This window comes from Salvelinus fontinalis, chromosome 24 (genome assembly GCF_029448725.1).
Source record: "Salvelinus fontinalis isolate EN_2023a chromosome 24, ASM2944872v1, whole genome shotgun sequence".
Lineage (NCBI taxonomy): Eukaryota > Metazoa > Chordata > Actinopteri > Salmoniformes > Salmonidae > Salvelinus > Salvelinus fontinalis.
Window position 1 is genome coordinate 8,654,074 of NC_074688.1, and position 21,319 is coordinate 8,675,392.

Below are 21,319 nucleotides of genomic sequence, written 5' to 3' on the forward strand. Positions count from 1 at the left end.
GACAGAGCCAGACGGACAGACGGACAGAGCCAGACTGACAGAGCCAGACGGGAGTCTTTTGTTAAGAAATGTAGCTAGATAGCTAGCTAGGTAAACAATGAATCCCAACACATGACATGACTTAAAGTTAGTTAGTTAGTTAGCGAGCCAGCCAGCTGACGTTTGCTAGGTAGTTAACAGTACACTTTAACTTGAAATGAAAATACTTTGTCAAAATTAGAGTGGAGTCTTTTGTTAAGACATGTAGCTAGCTAGCTAAACAATGGACCATAATCACAACTGATGATGTTACTACCATGCATGAATCTGCAGGTAGCTAACCACCAGGTTCTATGGCTATAACTAGTCAAACAAATGTGTCTGAGATACGAAGAATAAGATCATACACATAACAAGATCATACACATAACATTAGCTAATGACCCAGCCAGCTAACGTAAGCTAGCTAACACTGCACTTGAAATGAAACCACTCTCTGTCAAAATTAGAAACGTGTATTATCTGAAAATCTTACCAGTTTAAATCATGGTTGGACTCGTCTCTTGTCTGATACCATGGTTGGACTCGTCTCCTGTCTGATGCCATGCATGGTGGGACACGTCTCCTGTCTGGTACCATGCATGGTGGGACACGTCTCCTGTCTGGTACCATACATGGTGGGACACATCTCCTGTCTGATACCATACATGGTTGGACTCGTCTCCTGTCTGATGCCATGCATGTTTGGACACGTCTCCTGTCTGGTACCATACATGGTTGGACAAGTCTGATGCCATGCATGGTTGGACTCGTCTCCTGTCTGATACCATGCATGGTTGGACTCGTCTCCTGTCTGATGCCATGCATGGTTGGACTCGTCTCCTGTCTGAAACCATGCATGGTTGGACACGTCTCCTGTCTGATACCATGGTTGGACTCGTCTCCTGTCTGGTACCATGCATGGTTGGACTCGTCTCCTGTCTGATACCATGGTTGGACTCGTCTCCTGTCTGATGATATGCATGGTTGGAATCGTCTCCTGTCTGATACCATACATGGTGGGACACGTCTCCTGTCTGATACCATACATGGTGGGACACGTCTCCTGTCTGATACCATGCATGGTTGGACTCGTCTCCTGTCTGATACCATGCATGGTTGGACTCGTCTCCCGTCTGATACCATGCATGGTTGGACTCGTCTCCTGTCTGATACCATGCATGGTTGGACTCGTCTCCTGTCTGATACCATGCATGGTTGGACTCGTCTCCTGTCTGATACCATGCATGGTTGGACTCGTCTCCTGTCTGATACCATGGTTGGACTCGTCTCCTGGCTGGTACCATGCATGGTTGGACACGTCTCCTGTCTGGTACCATGCATGGTTGGACTCGTCTCCTGTCTGATGCCATGCATGGTTGGACTCATCTCCTGACTGGTGCCATGCATGGTTGGACGCGTCTCCTGTCTGATACCATGCATGGTTGGACTCGTCTCCTGGCTGGTACCATGCATGGTTGGACTCGTCTCCTGTCTGGTACCATGCATGGTTGGACTCGTCTCCTGTCTGGTACCATGCATGGTTGGACTCGTCTCCTGTCTGATGCCATGCATGGTTGGACTCGTCTCCTGTCTGATGCCATGCATGGTGGGACACGTCTCCTGTCTGATACCATACATGGTGGGACACGTCTCCTGTCTGATACCATGCATGGTTGGACTCGTCTCCTGTCTGGTACCATGCATGGGTGGACTCGTCTCCTGTCTGATACCATGGTTGGACACGTCTCCTGTCTGATACCATGCATGGTTGGACTCGTCTCCTGTCTGATACCATGCATGGTTGGACTCGTCTCCTGTCTGATACCATGCATGGTTGGACTCGTCTCCTGTCTGATACCATGGTTGGACTCGTCTCCTGGCTGGTACCATGGTTGGACTCGTCTCCTGGCTGGTACCATGCATGGTTGGACACGTCTCCTGTCTGGTACCATGCATGGTTGGACGCGTCTCCTGTCTGATACCATGCATGGTTGGACTCGTCTCCTGTCTGATACCATGCATGGTTGGGCTCGTCTCCTGGCTGGTACCATGCATGGTTGGACTCGTCTCCTGTCTGATGCCATGCATGGTGGGACACGTCTCCTGTCTGATACCATACATGGTGGGACACGTCTCCTGTCTGATACCATGCATGGTTGGACTCGTCTCCTGTCTGGTACCATAAATGGGTGGACTCGTCTCCTGTCTGATACCATGCATGGTTGGACTCGTCTCCTGTCTGATACCATGCATGGTTGGACTCGTCTCCTGTCTGATACCATGCATGGTTGGACTCGTCTCCTGGCTGGTACCATGCATGGTTGGACACGTCTCCTGTCTGGTACCATGCATGGTTGGACTCGTCTCCTGTCTGATGCCATGCATGGTTGGACTCATCTCCTGACTGGTGCCATGCATGGTTGGACGCGTCTCCTGTCTGATACCATGCATGGTTGGACTCGTCTCCTGGCTGGTACCATGCATGGTTGGACTCGTCTCCTGTCTGGTACCATGCATGGTTGGACTCGTCTCCTGTCTGGTACCATGCATGGTTGGACTCGTCTCCTGTCTGATGCCATGCATGGTGGGACACGTCTCCTGTCTGATACCATACATGGTGGGACACGTCTCCTGTCTGATACCATGCATGGTTGGACTCGTCTCCTGTCTGGTACCATGCATGGGTGGACTCGTCTCCTGTCTGATACCATGGTTGGACACGTCTCCTGTCTGATACCATGCATGGTTGGACCCGTCTCCTGGCTGGTACCATGCATGGTTGGACTCGTCTCCTGTCTGATACCATACATGGTGGGACACGTCTCCTGTCTGATACCATGCATGGTTGGACACGTCTCCTGTCTGATGCCATGCATGGTGGGACACGTCTCCTGTCTGATACCATACATGGTTGGACTCGTCTCCTGTCTGATACCATGCATGGTTGGACTCGTCTCCTGTCTGATACCATGCATGGTTGGACTCGTCTCCTGGCTGGTACCATGCATGGTTGGACTCGTCTCCTGGCTGGTACCATGCATGGTTGGACACGTCTCCTGTCTGGTACCATGCATGGTTGGACTCGTCTCCTGTCTGATGCCATGCATGGTTGGACGCGTCTCCTGTCTGATACCATGCATGGTTGGACTCGTCTCCTGTCTGATACCATGGTTGGACTCGTCTCCTGGCTGGTACCATGCATGGTTGGACACGTCTCCTGTCTGGTACCATGCATGGTTGGACGCGTCTCCTGTCTGATACCATGCATGGTTGGACTCGTCTCCTGTCTGATACCATGCATGGTTGGACTCGTCTCCTGGCTGGTACCATGCATGGTTGGACTCGTCTCCTGTCTGATGCCATGCATGGTGGGACACGTCTCCTGTCTGATACCATACATGGTGGGACACGTCTCCTGTCTGATACCATGCATGGTTGGACTCGTCTCCTGTCTGGTACCATGCATGGGTGGACTCGTCTCCTGTCTGATACCATGGTTGGACACGTCTCCTGTCTGATACCATGCATGGTTGGACTCGTCTCCTGTCTGATACCATGCATGGTTGGACTCGTCTCCTGTCTGATACCATGCATGGTTGGACTCGTCTCCTGTCTGATACCATGCATGGTTGGACTCGTCTCCTGGCTGGTACCATGCATGGTTGGACACGTCTCCTGTCTGGTACCATGCATGGTTGGACGCGTCTCCTGTCTGATACCATGCATGGTTGGACTCGTCTCCTGGCTGGTACCATGCATGGTTGGACTCGTCTCCTGTCTGGTACCATGCATGGTTGGACTCGTCTCCTGTCTGGTACCATGCATGGTTGGACTCGTCTCCTGTCTGATGCCATGCATGGTTGGACTCGTCTCCTGTCTGATGCCATGCATGGTGGGACACGTCTCCTGTCTGATACCATGCATGGTGGGACACGTCTCCTGTCTGATACCATGCATGGTTGGACTCATCTCCTGTCTGGTACCATGCATGGGTGGACTCGTCTCCTGTCTGATACCATGGTTGGACACGTCTCCTGTCTGATACCATGCATGGTTGGACCCGTCTCCTGTCTGATACCATGCATGGTTGGACTCGTCTCCTGTCTGATACCATACATGGTGGGACACGTCTCCTGTCTGATACCATGCATGGTTGGACACGTCTCCTGTCTGATGCCATGCATGGTGGGACACGTCTCCTGTCTGATACCATACATGGTTGGACTCGTCTCCTGACTGGTGCCATGCATGGTTGGATGCGTCTCCTGTCTGATACCATGCATGGTTGGACTCGTCTCCTGGCTGGTACCATGCATGGTTGGACTCGTCTCCTGACTGGTGCCATGCATGGTTGGACGCGTCTCCTGTCTGATACCATGCATGGTTGGACTCGTCTCCTGGCTGGTACCATGCATGGTTGGACTCGTCTCCTGTCTGGTACCATGCATGGGTGGACTCGTCTCCTGTCTGATACCATGGTTGGACACGTCTCCTGTCTGATACCATGCATGGTGGGACACGTCTCCTGTTTGATACCATGCATGGTTGGACCCGTCTCCTGGCTGATACCATGCATGGTTGGACGCGTCTCCTGTCTGATACCATGCATGGTGGGACACGTCTCCTGTTTGATACCATGCATGGTTGGACGCGTCTCCTGTCTGATACCATGCATGGTGGGACACGTCTCCTGTTTGATACCATGCATGGTTGGACGCGTCTCCTGTCTGATACCATGCATGGTGGGACACGTCTCCTGTTTGATACCATGCATGGTGGGACCCGTCTCCTGTTTGATACCATGCATGGTTGGACGCGTCTCCTGTCTGATACCATGCATGGTGGGACACGTCTCCTGTTTGATACCATGCATGGTTGGACCCGTCTCCTGTCTGATACCATGGTTGGACTCGTCTCTTGTCTGATGCCATGCATGGTTGGACACGTCTCCTGTCTGATGCCATGCATGGTGGGACACGTCTCCTGTCTGATACCATAGATGGTTGGACACGTCTCCTGTCTGATACCATGCATGGTTGCCTAGGTTGATGATATATTCCAGACTGGTGTTTTCCTCATCTTCTTAGCTGTCATACTCAAATTCCACTGATTTCAAAACTCAGACCTCCAGAAAGTGGAGAGCATACACATAACGTTAGCTAGTGAGCCTGCCAGCTAACGTTAACTAGCTAACAGTACACTTTAACTTCACATTATGTTTATGCGGTTTTACTACATAAACATAATGCCGTCGCCATTTTTAGCTAATATCCCCCGATTCCGACATGCTTACCGATGTGTCGTGCATCCCTAGTCTGAATACTTATGCATATAAGGTATTTCTGTTTTTTGATTTTTTAACATAAATTAGCAAAAACAGTTTTAGCTTTGTCATTATTGGGTACTGTGTGTAGATTGAGGGGGGAAAAAGTATATTTAATCCATTTTAGAATAAGGCTGTAACTTAACAAAATTTGGACAAAGTCAACGGAATACTGAATACTTTCCGAATGCGCTGTATGTGTAAATGGTTACATTTGGGATTCCGTTGGATTGGCCATTCCATGCATCACTGCTCTCCTCCTTCTCTCCCTCTGCTGTGTCTTCTACTGACACACTTACCACCGTACACACACACACAGAGACGCACACACATCATGTTCCTTGTTTCACATGGCGTAATTAACATCACTATGGATACAGGTACTACCAGTCGTCAGAGAGAGACATGACGGATGGTGTGTGAGGGAGAAATGATGGAGGGAGGGGGAGAGAAGTGTGTTTCTATAGTTGCTAGCGATCATGTGGGGTCGAGCAGATATTCAAGACCTTTCCTCATTTGACACCACTCACTAACCCTGTGCCCCTGTATGGGTCACAATAACTACTTCCACTGAGTGAGAGCAGTAGAGAGATGGATTAATGTCCTCAGATTCAGTCACAGAGCATTAGGAGGAATATAATCGCAGAGCATTAGGGGAACTATGTAGTCACAGAGCATTAGGACTATGTAGTCACAGAGCATTAGGACTATGTAGTCACAGAGCATTAGGACTATGTAGTCACAGAGCATTAGGACTATGTAGTCACAGAGCATTAGGACTATGTAGTCACAGAGCATTAGGACTATGTAGTCACATAGCATTAGAACTATGTAGTCACAGAGCATTAGGACTATGTGGTCACAGAGCATTAGGACTATGTAGTCACATAGCATTAGAACTATGTAGTCACAGAGCATTAGGACTATGTGGTCACAGAGCATTAGGACTATGTAGTCACAGAGCATTAGGACTATGTGGTCACAGAGCATTAGGACTATGTAGTCACAGAGCATTAGGACTATGTAGGTCTATAAACTGTATTTATTGGAACAGTGTTGTTTACTGTTATTCTTTGTCTCTCTCTCTCACTCTCTCTCTCTCTGTCTCCTCTCTCTCTGTCTCTCTCTGTCTCTCTCTGTCTCTATCTCTCTCTATCTCTCTCTCTTTGTCTCTCTCTCTCTCTGCCTCTCTCTCTCTGTGTCTGTCTGCCTGCCTGCCTGCCGCTCTCTCTGCCGCTCTCTCTGCCGCTCTCTCTGCCGCTCTCTCTGCCGCTCTCTCTGTCGCTCTATCTCTCTGTGTCTGTCACTCTCTCTCTCTCTCTGTCTCGCTCTCTATCTCTCTGTTTCTCTCTCTGTCTCGGTCTTTCTCTCTGTCTCGGTCTCTCTCTCTCTCGGTCTCTCTCACTCGGTCTCGGTGTCTCTCTCGGTCTCTTTTTGTCTCGGTGTCTGTTGGTCTCTCTCGGTATCTCTCTTGCTCTGTTGGTCTCGGTCGGTGTCTGTCGGTCTCTGTCTCTCTGTCGGTCTCTGTCTCTCTGTCGGTCTCTGTCTTTCTGTCGGTCTCTGTCTTTCTGTCTGTCTCTGTCTCTGTCGGTCTCTGTCTCTGTCTCTCTCTCGGTCTCTGTCTATCTCGCGGTCTCTGTCTGTCTCTCGGTCACGTTTTCTGTTTTTCTCGGTCTCTGTCTCTCTCTCGTTCTCTGTCTCTCTCTCTCGTTCTCTGTCTCTCTCTCTCGTTCTCTGTCTCTCTCTCTCGTTCTCTGTCTCTCTCTCTCGTTCTCTGTCTCTCTCTCTCGGTCGCTGTCTCTCTCTCTCTCGGTCGCTGTCTCTCTCTCTCTCGGTCGCTGTCTCTCTCTCTCTCGGTCGCTGTCTCTCTCTCTCTCGGTCGCTGTCTCTCTCTCGGTCTCTCTCTCTCTCTCTCTGACTCTCTGTGTATGAAATGCCAGAGAGTAAACTCACTAACCTATACCAGTTATAACTGCTAATAGACAGCAATCACATTACAGACTTGTACCGGAAAGAAGAGATCGTCACGGTAACGGCAACGGGCGGAGTCATCCAGAGCCCCCGCTTTCCTAACGCCTATCCCAGGAACCTGCAGTTGTCATGGAAACTACTGTCGCCCCACAACACCCGCATCACCCTGGAGTTTGACTCCCACTTTGCACTGGAGGAACCAGAGAACGAAGTCTGCAGGTGAGAGAGGGAGGAGAGGATAGAGAGGTGAAAGATTGAAGTGCCAGGGAGAGAGAAAGTTGGCTGAGTTTGTAACGGATGAAAAGGGAGATTTGAGTGAAGAGAGTAGGCTGGCATCCCTCTGATGAGGGTATCAACATCTACAGAGAGGAGGGAGGGAGGGATGGATGAAGGTTGTCGTCTATGCAGTAATGAAGAATATGTCCTTGAGGGTGAGAAGAGAGAATAGGCTTTTAATCCCCAAACCAAAGGCATCTGTCTTTGTAAGCACTTTAGACAAGAGAGAAGGGAGAGGATGGGAAAGCGAGAGGGGAGAGGATGGGGAAGCGAGAGGGGAGAGGATGGGGAAGCGAGAGGGGAGAGGATGGGAAAGCGAGAGGGGAGAGGATGGGAAAGCGAGAGGGGAGAGGATGGGAAAGCGAGAGGGGAGAGGATGGGAAAGCGAGAGGGGAGAGGATGGGAAAGCGAGAGGGGAGAGGATGGGAAAGCGAGAGGGGAGAGGATGGGAAAGCGAGAGGGGAGAGGATGGGAAAGCGAGAGGGGAGAGGATGGGAAAGCGAGAGGGGAGAGGATGGGAAAGCGAGAGGGGAGAGGATGGGAAAGCGAGAGGGGAGAGGATGGGAAAGCGAGAGGGGAGAGGATGGGAAAGCGAGAGGGGAGAGGATGGGAAAGCGAGAGGGGAGAGGATGGGAAAGCGAGAGGGGAGAGGATGGGAAAGCGAGAGGGGAGAGGATGGGAAAGCGAGAGGGGGAGGAAGGGAAAGCGAGAGGGGGGAGGAAGGGAAAGCGAGAGGGGAGAGGAAGGGAAATATATAAAGAGGGGGAGGGAGATGACTGGTGATTGGCTCACCAACAATTATACCTTTTCTAATGAACAGTGATTATTCATTGATTGATCCGTTGATATATTAAATCCATTGATTGATCCGTTCTTATATTAAATCCATTGATTGAAAAGCTAGTGAGCCCCTCCTCTCCCCCTTCCCTCGCAGATATGACTTTGTGGAGGTGGAGGACATGTCAGAGACCAGTACTATTGTCTGGGGGAGATGGTGTGGTCAGAGAGTCCCCCCTCGTCTTACCTCCAAAACCAACACCCTCAAAGTCTCCTTCAAGTCAGACGACTACTTCGTGGCCAAGCCTGGCTTCAAACTCCACTTTTCTCTACAGGTAAGTGAACGTCGGGATCTGACTGCATCTCATTCCACAAAGGTGTTGAAAAGTAAAGACCCAAAGCTGGTGTTATAACGGCCAATGAATCTCTTATGTCATCCTTATGACAGTCTAATGTAGTTTGTATGACAGATGGTTCAAGTATGGTGCTACCAAAATCCTTCCTGAGGTAACAAGCTGTGGGAATTAGATGACTAAACCCACTAACGTCTGTTTCCTTTGTAAGACGTCTAACTTGACAAAAGAGGAGGGAGAGGTGGAGGGAGACTGAGTATGTACTCTTTATAAAGCCCAGTCTGGATCAGAAGATTGGCTACGTCAGTAGTTGAATAGTGGAGGAGGATTTAGATGTGTCGATGTTCCCTTGGCTTTCAGACATATTACTAAAGAGAGCAAGAGGTTTTTTATTTTGCCCTCTAAAGCATTTGACTTTAAACACACATTATCTCATACCACTCTGCACTCCTCTCCATTCTAAAATATCCTGAAAGTCTCTCTCACCTCTCTCTCTCTCCTCTCCATCTCTCCTCCCCCCTCACCTCTCTCTCTCCTCTCCATCTCTCCTCCCCCCTCATCTCTCTTCCGTCTCTTTCGCCTGGAGAGGTCGGCATATGTCCGTTATTATTCCTTCTCCACAGTGCCTCATGTTGTCCTTTTGTTCTTTGTTATTCCTTTGTCCTTGTGTGTAGCTGCCTGCTTTGTGTCCTCAGCACAGTGACACCCTGTGCGTGGGGGCGGGTGTGCGTGTGAGAAACCAACACACTTTCCCAGACAGGGAAGCTGCCATTAGATTGGCCTCCCAGTACCCACACACTTTTCCCTCCACCTCTAGGGCTGTAAGAGGCTTCATTTAACAGCTCTAATTTGTTCTGCCCTGCTGTATAGATAAGGTGGAGGAGGGAGAGAGAGAGGAAGGTAGAGAACAGGTGTCTCAGATCCTATCATGCTGACAGCTGATAACTCCTAAGGAACAAAGAGAGGGAATTTGAGGAGAGAGAGAGAGAGAGCGAAGAGGGAGTGTTACGAGCGAGAGAGAGTCTAGTTCCTCCAAATCAGTCATTTGTCATCACAACCACAACACAACCACAGTACAACCAGTACGCAACCACAATACAACCATTACTCATCCATAATGCAACCATAACACATCCACAAACACAAAACAACATAACCACAATACAACCATAACCACAAAACAACCGTGCTTCTACACCTGCATTGCTTGCTGTTTGGGGTTTTAGGCTGGGTTTCTGTACAGCACTTTGAGATATCAGCTGATGTAAGAAGGGCTATATAAATACATTTGATTTGATAACAAAACCACAATACGTCTTCTGCTTTAACCCAAAACCTTAATTCGGAATGTATTCCTGGACTTTTTCCACATTTTGTTGTTACAACCTAATTCTAAATAAATAAAAACATCCTCATCGATCTACACACGATACCCCATAATGACAAGCCAAAATGTTTGCAAATGTATTAAATATTTTTAAAAACGATACCTTATTTACATAATTATTCAGACCATTCAGACACTCGAAATGTAGCTCAGGTGCATCCTGTTTCCATTGATCATCCTTGAAGTCAATTAAATTCATTGAACATGATTTGGAAAGGCACACACCTGTCTATATAAGGTCCCACAGTTGACAGTGGATGTCAGAGCAAAATCCAAGCCATGTGGTTGATGCAAATGTTTGCAGAGCTCTGAGACAGGATTATGTCGAGGCACAGATCTGGGGAAGGGTTTCAAAAAATGTCTGCATCATTGAAGGTCCCCAAGAACACAGTGGCCCCATTTATTCTTACATGGAAGAAGTTTGGAACCACCAAGACTCTTCTTAGAGCTGGCCATCCATCCAAACTGAGCAATCGGGGGAGAAGCACATTGGTCCGGGAGGTGACAAAGACCCGATGGTCACTCTGACTGAGCTCCAGAGTTCCTCTGTGGAGATGGGAGATCCAGAAGGACAACCATCTCTGCCGCCCTTCACCAATCAGGCCTTTATGGCAGAGATGGAAGCTACTCCTCAGGTAAAGGCACATGACAGCCTGCTTGGAGTTTGCCAAAAGGCACCTAAAGACTCTCAGACAATGAGAAACAAGATTCTCTGGTCTGATGAAACCAAGATTGAACTCTTTGGCCTGAATGCCAAGCGTCACGTCTGGAGGAAACCTGGCATCATCCCTACGGTGAAGCATGGTGGTGGCAGCATCATGCTGTGGGGATTTCTTTCAGCGGTAGGGACTCGAAGACTAGTCAGAATTGAGGAAAAGATGATCGGAGCAAAGTACAAAGAGACCATTGATGAAAACCTGCTCCCAGGACCTCAGACTGGGGTGAAAGTTCACCTTCCACCAGGACAACAACCCTAAGCACACAGCCAAGACAACGCAGAAGTGGATTCGGGACAAGACTCTGAATGTTCTTGAGTGGCCTAGCCAGAGCACGGACTTGAACCTCTTCGAACATCTCTGGAGAGATCTGAAAATAGCTGTGCAGCAACGCTCCCCATCCAACCTGACAGAGCTTGAGAGGATCTGCAGAGAAGAATGGGAGAAACTCCCCAAATACAGGTGTGCCAAGCTTGTAGTGTCATACCCAAGACTCGAGGCTTTAATCGCTGCCAAAGGTGCTTCAACAAAGTACTGAGTAAAGGGTCTGAATACTTATGTAAATGTCATATTTCAAATATTATTATTTCCATTATGGAGTATGGTGTGTAGATTGATGATGGAGGAAAAAATCATCAATTTTGGAAAAAGGCTGTAACGCAAAAAAATTTGGAAAAAGTCAAGAGGTCTGAATATGATCCGAATGCACTGTTCACACACATGTACACGCACACTCATACACAACAACACAATGCAATAACATGACCATGACTGAATGCTGTAGTGCTTTTCTTAATTTCCTTAACGAGGAATCCTCTAGAACCAGTGATTCAGGCTTAGTGAATTTAGGCTCCTGAGTGGCGCAGCAGTCTCAGGCACTGCATCTCAGTGCTAGAGGTGTTACTACAGACATCCTGGTTCGATTCAGGCTGTCTCACAACCGGCCGTGATTGGGAGTCTCATAGGTTGGCGCGCAATTGGCCCAGCATTGTCCGGGTTTGGCTGGTGTAGGCTGTCATTGTAAATAATACTTTTTTTCATAACTGACTTGCTTAGGTAAAACAATTGTGGAGTTCCTCTGAACTGCAGATCCATCCAGGCAGGAATATGATCCAGGAACTCTACTCTGTTCCCGGAGACTCCCAGATGTTGCCAGGCTCTGCAGCTATTCTGGAACCCATTGAGGTTTTCCCATAAATACATAAATAGATATTCCCAGAAACCAACACTGTCTGTGGCAAAGCGATACCATTAATCTCCTACAGAAAGAACATGTCTGAGAGGAAGTGTTACAGACACATTATTAGTAGCAGGTGCATGGAAACACAAGTCAATTATGGCAATACACATTTTTTTTGCAATATCTCTTATTTGTTGTTTCACCCTGAAAGCACTACTTCCCTTCTTACCCTGTGACCATCTGAAAACGTTTCTACCCAGGAGGACCTAGTCTAATCTGCCACGACTCTCCCAGCTACCAGACATGGTTTCGTGTCCCTGTTGACCTGCTCTCTTAAGGCACTGTAAACTGTTCTTCCTATTAAAATCCCAGGTGCGTGTGTGTGGCTTTAGCCCAGCTGTCCCTGCATTCCCCTCTGAAGCACAGGACTGTGGGACAGTTTACTGAATCTGACGGCTTATTGCCTAATAAGGTCAGATGCTAACTGAGATACACATCTGGGGCTGCTGCAGGGGCCACACACACACACTACTCATGTATGAGCCTCATAGCAATGAGGAAGTCGAAGCTCAATACCCTAGCTGTGTATGAAGTCAGAGAGGTTCCTGTCAAAACACAGTGTGTATCTGTGGGTTGCACGTGAGAAACGGATGCTATAAAACAAAAGATTAGTCACTAAACTTTTTAAGTCATCTCTGATTTCATATGACACACCCACACATGCATTCAAAGGCTCAGACATAATATAGACACACACACACACACAGCATGCACAAATACAGTATAACACACACACATGCATTTGCAGACTCATACATAACATGAACACACACAGAGTACACACACACACACAGAGTACACACACACACACAGAGTACACACACACACACACACAGAGTACACACACACACACACACAGAGTACACACACACACACACAGAGTACACACACACACACACAGAGTACACACACACACACACAGAGTACACACACACACACAGAGTACACACACACACACACAGAGTACACACACACACACACAGAGTACACACACACACACACACAGAGTACACACACACACACACACAGAGTACACACACACACACACACACAGAGTACACACACACACACACACACAGAGTACACACACACACACACACACACAGAGTACACACACACACACACACACACAGAGTACACACACACACACACACACACAGAGTACACACACACACACACACAGAGTACACACACACACACACACAGAGTACACACACACACACACACACACACACAGAGTACACACACACACACACACACACAGAGTACACACACACACACACACACAGAGTACACACACACACACACACACAGAGTACACACACACACACACACACAGAGTACACACACACACACACACACAGAGTATACACACACACACACAGAGTACACACACACACAGAGTGCACACACAGAGTACACATAGTTTTTAAGTGGGTTCAGACTGCATGTTATGCAGATGTATAGTTGTTCCCTCAGGTTCACTATGAACTTAACAGAGCTGAAGTAAACAGGCTCTATGAACTGCAGAGTGTGTTTTTAGGAGAGCCTTTACCCATTACATAGAATATCAACCAGCGGCAGTTGCACATCTGCAAGGGGTGTGTTCACAAGTCACTTTTCACAAACAGTGAGTGTGGTATCTCTCCTCTACATAGAGCACCTCTCTGTGTCTGATGAAGGGGTCTGTGAGGAGGACAGTGCCCAGATTCACAAAACCTTCTTAAGAACACATTTCTTCTTAACTTAACAAAAAAAAGTCCCTCCGCATTCAACAACCCGGTCGCATTCCGCTTCGCTCCACAGGTAGTATCACATTTCACTTCATTTCATTACAGTACAACGGTTTGATTTGTTTGATCTTAGCTAGCTACATAGCCGTCTTTGTATCAAAGATAATTGTGTAGTTTAGAGCGATTTTCTAGGTTAGCTAGCCAGCTATTTTCGTCCTTTTAACGTAACGTAACGTAATCAACACTGCTAGCTAGCCAGCTAGCCACCGAATAGCAGCACTGTAGAATCTATTACATTCAACGGAACAACGGAACGACTTGATTAGTGTAGTGTTAGCTAGCTACACAGTTGTCTTTGCTGTCCTTGTATCTAGGACAATTGTGTAGTTAGGCTAATTATCTGGCCAGTTACCGAGGTTACCTAGCCAGCTATCGAGGTTACCTAGCCAGCTACACTTTCAAACAAAGTCAACAACGCAGCCACTGCTAGCCAGCCTACTTCAGCAGTACTGTATCATTTTAATTATTTTAGTCAATAAGATTTTTGCAACGTAAGCTTAACTTTCTGAACATTCGAGACGTGTAGTCCACTTGTCATTCCAATCTCCTTTGCATTAGCGTAGCCTCTTCTGTAGCCTGTCAACTATGTGTCTGTCTATCCCTGTTCTCTCCTCTCTGCACAGACCATACAAACGCTTCACACCGCGTGGCCGCGACCACCCTAACCTGGTGGTCCCAGCCCGCACGACCCACGTGGAGTTCCAGGTCTCCGGTAGCCTCTGGAACTGCCGATCTGCGGCCAACAAGGCAGAGTTCATCTCAGCCTATGCTTCCCTCCAGTCCCTCGACTTCTTGGCACTGACGGAAACATGGATCACCACAGATAACACTGCTACTCCTACTGCTCTCTCTTCGTCTGCCCACGTGTTCTCGCACACCCCGAGAGCTTCTGGTCAGCGGGGTGGTGGCACCGGGATCCTCATCTCTCCCAAGTGGTCATTCTCTCTTTCTCCCCTTACCCATCTGTCTATCACCTCCTTTGAATTCCATGCTGTCACAGTTACCAGCCCTTTCAAGCTTAACATCCTTATCATTTATCGCCCTCCAGGTTCCCTCGGAAAGTTCATCAATGAGCTTGATGCCTTGATAAGCTCCTTTCCTGAGGACGGCTCACCTCTCACAGTTCTGGGTGACTTTAACCTCCCCACGTCTACCTTTGACTCATTCCTCTCTGCCTCCTTCTTTCCACTCCTCTCCTCTTTTGACCTCACCCTCTCACCTTCCCCCCCTACTCACAAGGCAGGCAATACGCTTGACCTCATCTTTACTAGATGCTGTTCTTCCACTAACCTCATTGCAACTCCCCTCCAAGTCTCCGAACACTACCTTGTATCCTTTTCCCTCTCGCTCTCATCCAACACTTCCCACACTGCCCCTACTCGGATGGTATCGCGCCGTCCCAACCTTCGCTCTCTCTCCCCCGCTACGCTCTCCTCTTCCATCCTATCATCTCTTCTCTCTGCTCAAACCTTCTCCAACCTATCTCCTGATTCTGCCTCCTCAACCCTCCTCTCCTCCCTTTCTGCATCCTTTGACTCTCTATGTCCCCTATCCTCCAGGCCGGCTCGGTCCTCCCCTCCCGCTCCGTGGCTCGACGACTCATTGCGAGCTCACAGAACAGGGCTCCGGGCAGCCGAGCGGAAATGGAGGAAAACTCGCCTCCCTGCGGACCTGGCATCCTTTCACTCCCTCCTCTCTACATTTTCCTCTTCTGTCTCTGCTGCTAAAGCCACTTTCTACCACTCTAAATTCCAAGTATCTGCCTCTAACCCTAGGAAGCTCTTTGCCACCTTCTCCTCCCTCCTGAATCCTCCTCCCCCTCCCCCCCCTCCTCCCTCTCTGCAGATGACTTCGTCAACCATTTTGAAAAGAAGGTCGACGACATCCGATCCTCGTTTGCTAAGTCAAACGACACCGCTGGTTCTGCTCACACTGCCCTACCCTGTGCTCTGACCTCTTTCTCCCCTCTCTCTCCAGATGAAATCTCGCGTCTTGTGACGGCCGGCCGCCCAACAACCTGCCCGCTTGACCCTATCCCCTCCTCTCTTCTCCAGACCATTTCCGGAGACCTTCTCCCTTACCTCACCTCGCTCATCAACTCATCCTTGACCGCTGGCTACGTCCCTTCCGTCTTCAAGAGAGCGAGAGTTGCACCCCTTCTGAAAAAACCTACACTCGATCCCTCCGATGTCAACAACTACAGACCAGTATCCCTTCTTTCTTTTCTCTCCAAAACTCTTGAACGTGCCGTCCTTGGCCAGCTCTCCTGCTATCTCTCTCAGAATGACCTTCTTGATCCAAATCAGTCAGGTTTCAAGACTAGTCATTCAACTGAGACTGCTCTTCTCTGTATCACGGAGGCGCTCCGCACTGCTAAAGCTAACTCTCTCTCCTCTGCTCTCATCCTTCTAGACCTATCGGCTGCCTTCGATACTGTGAACCATCAGATCCTCCTCTCCACCCTCTCCGAGTTGGGCATCTCCGGCGCGGCCCACGCTTGGATTGCGTCCTACCTGACAGGTCGCTCCTACCAGGTGGCGTGGCGAGAATCTGTCTCCTCACCACGCGCTCTCACCACTGGTGTCCCCCAGGGCTCTGTTCTAGGCCCTCTCCTATTCTCGCTATACACCAAGTCACTTGGCTCTGTCATAACCTCACATGGTCTCTCCTATCATTGCTATGCAGACGACACACAATTAATCTTCTCCTTTCCCCCTTCTGATGACCAGGTGGCGAATCGCATCTCTGCATGTCTGGCAGACATATCAGTGTGGATGACGGATCACCACCTCAAGCTGAACCTCGGCAAGACGGAGCTGCTCTTCCTCCCGGGGAAGGACTGCCCGTTCCATGATCTCGCCATCACGGTTGACAACTCCATTGTGTCCTCCTCCCAGAGCGCTAAGAACCTTGGTGTGATCCTGGACAACACCCTGTCGTTCTCAACTAACATCAAGGTGGTGGCCCGTTCCTGTAGGTTCATGCTCTACAACATCCGCAGAGTACGACCCTGCCTCACACAGGAAGCGGCGCAGGTCCTAATCCAGGCACTTGTCATCTCCCGTCTGGATTACTGCAACTCGCTGTTGGCTGGGCTCCCTGCCTGTGCCATTAAACCCCTACAACTCATCCAGAACGCCGCAGCCCGTCTGGTGTTCAACCTTCCCAAGTTCTCTCACGTCACCCCGCTCCTCCGCTCTCTCCACTGGCTTCCAGTTGAAGCTCGCATCCGCTACAAGACCATGGTGCTTGCCTACGGAGCTGTGAGGGGAACGGCACCTCAGTACCTTCAGGCTCTGATCAGGCCCTACACCCAAACAAGGGCACTGCGTTCATCCAACTCTGGCCTGCTCGCCTCCCTACCACTGAGGAAGTACAGTTCCCGCTCAGCCCAGTCAAAACTGTTCGCTGCTCTGGCACCCCAATGGTGGAACAAACTCCCTCACGACGCCAGGACAGCGGAGTCAATCACCACCTTCCGGAGACACCTGAAACCCCACCTCTTTAAGGAATACCTAGGATAGGATAAAGCAATCCTTCTGACCCCCCCCCCCCCCCCCCCCCCCCCCCCCTAAAGATTTAGATGCACTATTGTAAAGTGGCTGTTCCACTGGATGTCATAAGGTGAATGCACCAATTTGTAAGTCGCTCTGGATAAGAGCGTCTGCTAAATGACTTAAATGTAATGTAAATGTTATTTTGTTCTTCACTGTAGACTTATGAATAAAGTTAAATTGTTATTCCCAAATTTATTGGAAATGTTCTTGTGTTATTTCTTATGTTACACTGTGTTCAACAGACTGGACCAGACACATGACTGTGTTCAACAGACTGGACCAGACGCATCGCTGTGTTCAACAGACTGGACTATTATTTCTCAGTTAAGAAAGAATTACATTCTTGAAAATTAAGCTTTTGGATTTGTTCTTGCAGATGTTCTTAATCCAAGATGGCTAAACCCTTGTCTTAAACTCAGGGCAGTGAGAGAAAAATCTCATGAAAGCAATTGAACATGTTTAATTCACTCACAAACTTCATCTGCAAGTTTCAGTATTGATTATTTTAAACCCAATAACTTGTTTTTAGAACCGAAGATATTTGAGAAGTTCGTAAGAAAATCATTAAATCTTAAGATATTGCACTTACGAACGATCTTATGAATTTATACATTTTTTCTTAAGAAGCTTCTTAAACCGTTAAGGATCAGACCCTTTTTCCCCCAATTTTCGCCTAAAATGACATACCCAAATCTAACTGCCTGTAGCTCAGGACCTGAAGCAAGGATATGCATATTCATGATACCATTTGAAAGAAAATACTTTGAAGTTTGTGGAAATGTAAAATTAATGTCGGAGAATTTAACTTCTCTAGGGTATGGGGCAGCATTCGAAATTTTGGATGAAATGCATGCCCAAATTAAACTGCCTGCTTCTTGGTCCAAGAATATATGATACGCATATAACTGGTAGATTTATATATTGGATAGAAAACACTCTAAAGTTTCCAAAACTGTTAAAATAGTGTCTGTGAGTATAACAGAACTGATTTGGCAGGCAAAAACCTGAGAAATCCATTCAGGAAGTATTTATTTTTTTGGTTTTGTAGTTTTCTATTCAATGCCATTACAGTATCCATTAACTTAGGACTCACATTGCAATTTCTATGCCTTCCACTAGATGTCAACAGTCTTTAGAAATTGTTTCAGGCTTGTATTCTGAAAAATGAGGAAGTAAGAGCAGTCTGAATGAGTGGACCCTAAAGTGTCACAGAGCTTTTTCATGCGCGAGACCGAGAGAGTGCCTTTCTTGTTTACCTTTTATATTGGCGACGTTATTGTCCGGTTGAAATATTATCGATTCTTTAGGCTAAAAACAACCTGAGGAATGAATATAAACGTCGTTTGACATGTTTCTGTGAACTTTACGGATACAATTTAGATTTTTTTTGTCTGCCTGTTTTGACTGCGTTTGAGCCTTTGGATTACTGAAGAAAATGTGCAAACAAAACTGAGGTTTTTGGATATAAAGAGACTTTATCGAACAAAAGGAACATTTATTGAGTAAATGAATGTCTGCTGAGTGCAACCATATGAAGATCATCAAAGGTAAGGAATTAATTGTATCTCTATTTCTGACTTGTGTAACTGTTCCACTTGGCTCGTTACTGTTTGTAATGATTTGTCTAGTGGGCTATGTTCTCAAATAATCGTAAGGTATGCTTTCGCCGTAAAGCATTTTTCAAATCTGACACCGTGGCTGGATTCATAAGAAGTTCATCTTTAAACATATATAACATATGTTTTGTTTTCTGAATTTTTATAATGAGTATTTCTGTATTTGAATTTGGCGCCCAGCAGTTACACTGGCTGTTGAAGAGGTGGGACGCTAACGTCTCACGTACCCAAGAGAGGATAACACATTAGATCTGGTAAAATATAATAATGAAATGCAAGCGAAAGGCCACAATCTATTATTCCAGTTTGGGTGCAATTTTTTCATTTCGGCCTCTAGACGGCAGAAGTGTATGTGCAAAGTTTTAGACTGATCCAAGGAACCATTGCAGTTCTGTTCAAAATGTTGTATCAAGTCTGCCCAAATGTGCCTAATTGGTTTATTGATACATTTTCAAGTTCATAACTGTGCACTCTCCTCAAACAATATAATATAGCATTATTTCACTGTAATAGCTACTGTAAATTGGACAGTGCAGTTAGATTAGAAATAATTTAAGCGTTCTGCCCATATCAGATATGTCTATGTCCTGGGAAATGTTCTTGTTACTTCCAACCTCATGCTAATCACATTAGCGCACTTTAGCTCAACTGTCCCATGGGGGGAGGCGGGGGGGTCACAGATCCCATAGAGGTTAAGTTATTGTGTAAGAAGTGTTGTGTGAATCTGGGCCCAAGAGAGGAACACTGCTCAACCATTAGGGACTGTCTGTGAACCTTTCTCAGCAGCTTTGTGACAAACTCCCATTAGCACAATGTTAGACAGATGAATGCTAATCAAACACAGACAGACAAGTCCTGACCAGCCCCCGATACCATCACCTGGAATTCAACCAGGGATTATCCTGATGTTCTGACAGGAGTTATGTAAACGCACCAGAATAACCCAAATCCCACTCCTTCATTCTCTCTCGCCTTCCTTCCTCCAGGATGATTCTCTTCCTACAGCATCGAAGACTAACTGGGAGGCTGTGACCCTGATGGTGAGTTGGACATGCAAGCATGCTCAACACAAACACACACACACACCTACCTGTGTTTGCACCTCACAGCCCCTCTGTCAGACCCCCTAACCCTCCTGATCAGCAGCAGGAGAAACTCCTGGTCCCAGCCTGGAGACAGATAGAGGGCTCTAGTGCCCAGTCGTTAGGCTGATTTTAAAAAGATCAAGGTTGTCCCCTGACCTTCGTAAACCTTTCACATGCACAGTCAGAGGGCAGCTCAGATACTGGTGCTGCGCTCCATAGACTCACACACAGACAGACACACTAGAAGGCTCTCAAAGACTAAAGAAGACCTTGTGTCCCTGCTCAGAACTTTTGACCCCCTCCTCCTTCTCCACCCCTCATCCAGGAGGACAGTCTGTCAGTGTTGGCTCCAGCGGTGACTGATGTTCCTCTGACAGCAGCAGCGTTGGACCAGACCATAGCATCCTTCAACACAGTGGAGCAGCTCCTCCGCCACCTCAACCCTGGCAGCTGGAGACAGGACCTGGACAGCTTGTACAGAGAGACGGCCATGTACAGACCCCGGGCCTACCAGCACAGCAGACAGAACAAGAGTAATAACATACTGGACACACACACAGACACAAACACACACACACACACAGGTGCTTACACACACAAAGAAAAACCATTTCAAAGGAGTACATATTGTGGTCTGTGCTTCAGTGAAGGGAGCCGTTTCTTAGTCAGCCAGTAGAAAACCTTCAAGGTGACCTTGGGAAAATGAGAGAAGGTAAATGTTCTCCCAGCTCTTATAGAGAGACGGGGGCTTCACGGAAAGTGTGTGTGTGTGTGTGTGTGTGTGTGTGTGTGTGTGTGTGTGTGTGTGTGTGTGTGTGTGTGTGTGTGTGTGTGTAGTGGAGGGGAAGACGTGAGGTTTCTCTGTTGCTGCTTGTTGTAGTTGGTCAGAGGTTAACGTGTATCTTTCCTCCCTCTCAGAGACAAAACATGTGATGTGTCAAACACTGTGTTATACAGACTGGACCAGACACATCACGGTGTTCAACAGACTGGACCAGACACATCACGGTGTTCAACAGACTGGACCAGACACATGACTGTGTTCAACAGACTGGACCAGACACATCACTGTGTTAAACAGACTGGACCAGACACATCACGGTGTTCAACAGACTGGACCAGACACAACACTGTGTTAAACAGACTGGACCAGACACATCACTGTGTTCAACAGACTGGACCAGACACATCACTGTGTTCAACA

The 21,319-nt window shown here is 47.9% G+C and overlaps 1 protein-coding gene across 1 annotated transcript in view; it reads left to right on the forward strand.

The window, feature by feature from the left end:
- LOC129821675 (platelet-derived growth factor D-like) overlaps positions 1–20,780 on the forward strand; it is a 57,380-nt gene extending 36,600 nt beyond the window's left edge. The window contains exons 2-6 of the mRNA XM_055879269.1: positions 7,345–7,534; positions 8,526–8,703; positions 20,017–20,070; positions 20,441–20,648; positions 20,761–20,780. Of these exons, the coding sequence (XP_055735244.1) occupies positions 7,345–7,534; positions 8,526–8,703; positions 20,017–20,070; positions 20,441–20,648; positions 20,761–20,780 (650 nt within the window). The remainder of the gene's footprint in view (positions 1–7,344; positions 7,535–8,525; positions 8,704–20,016; positions 20,071–20,440; positions 20,649–20,760) is intronic.
- Positions 20,781–21,319: the final 539 nt, after the last annotated feature.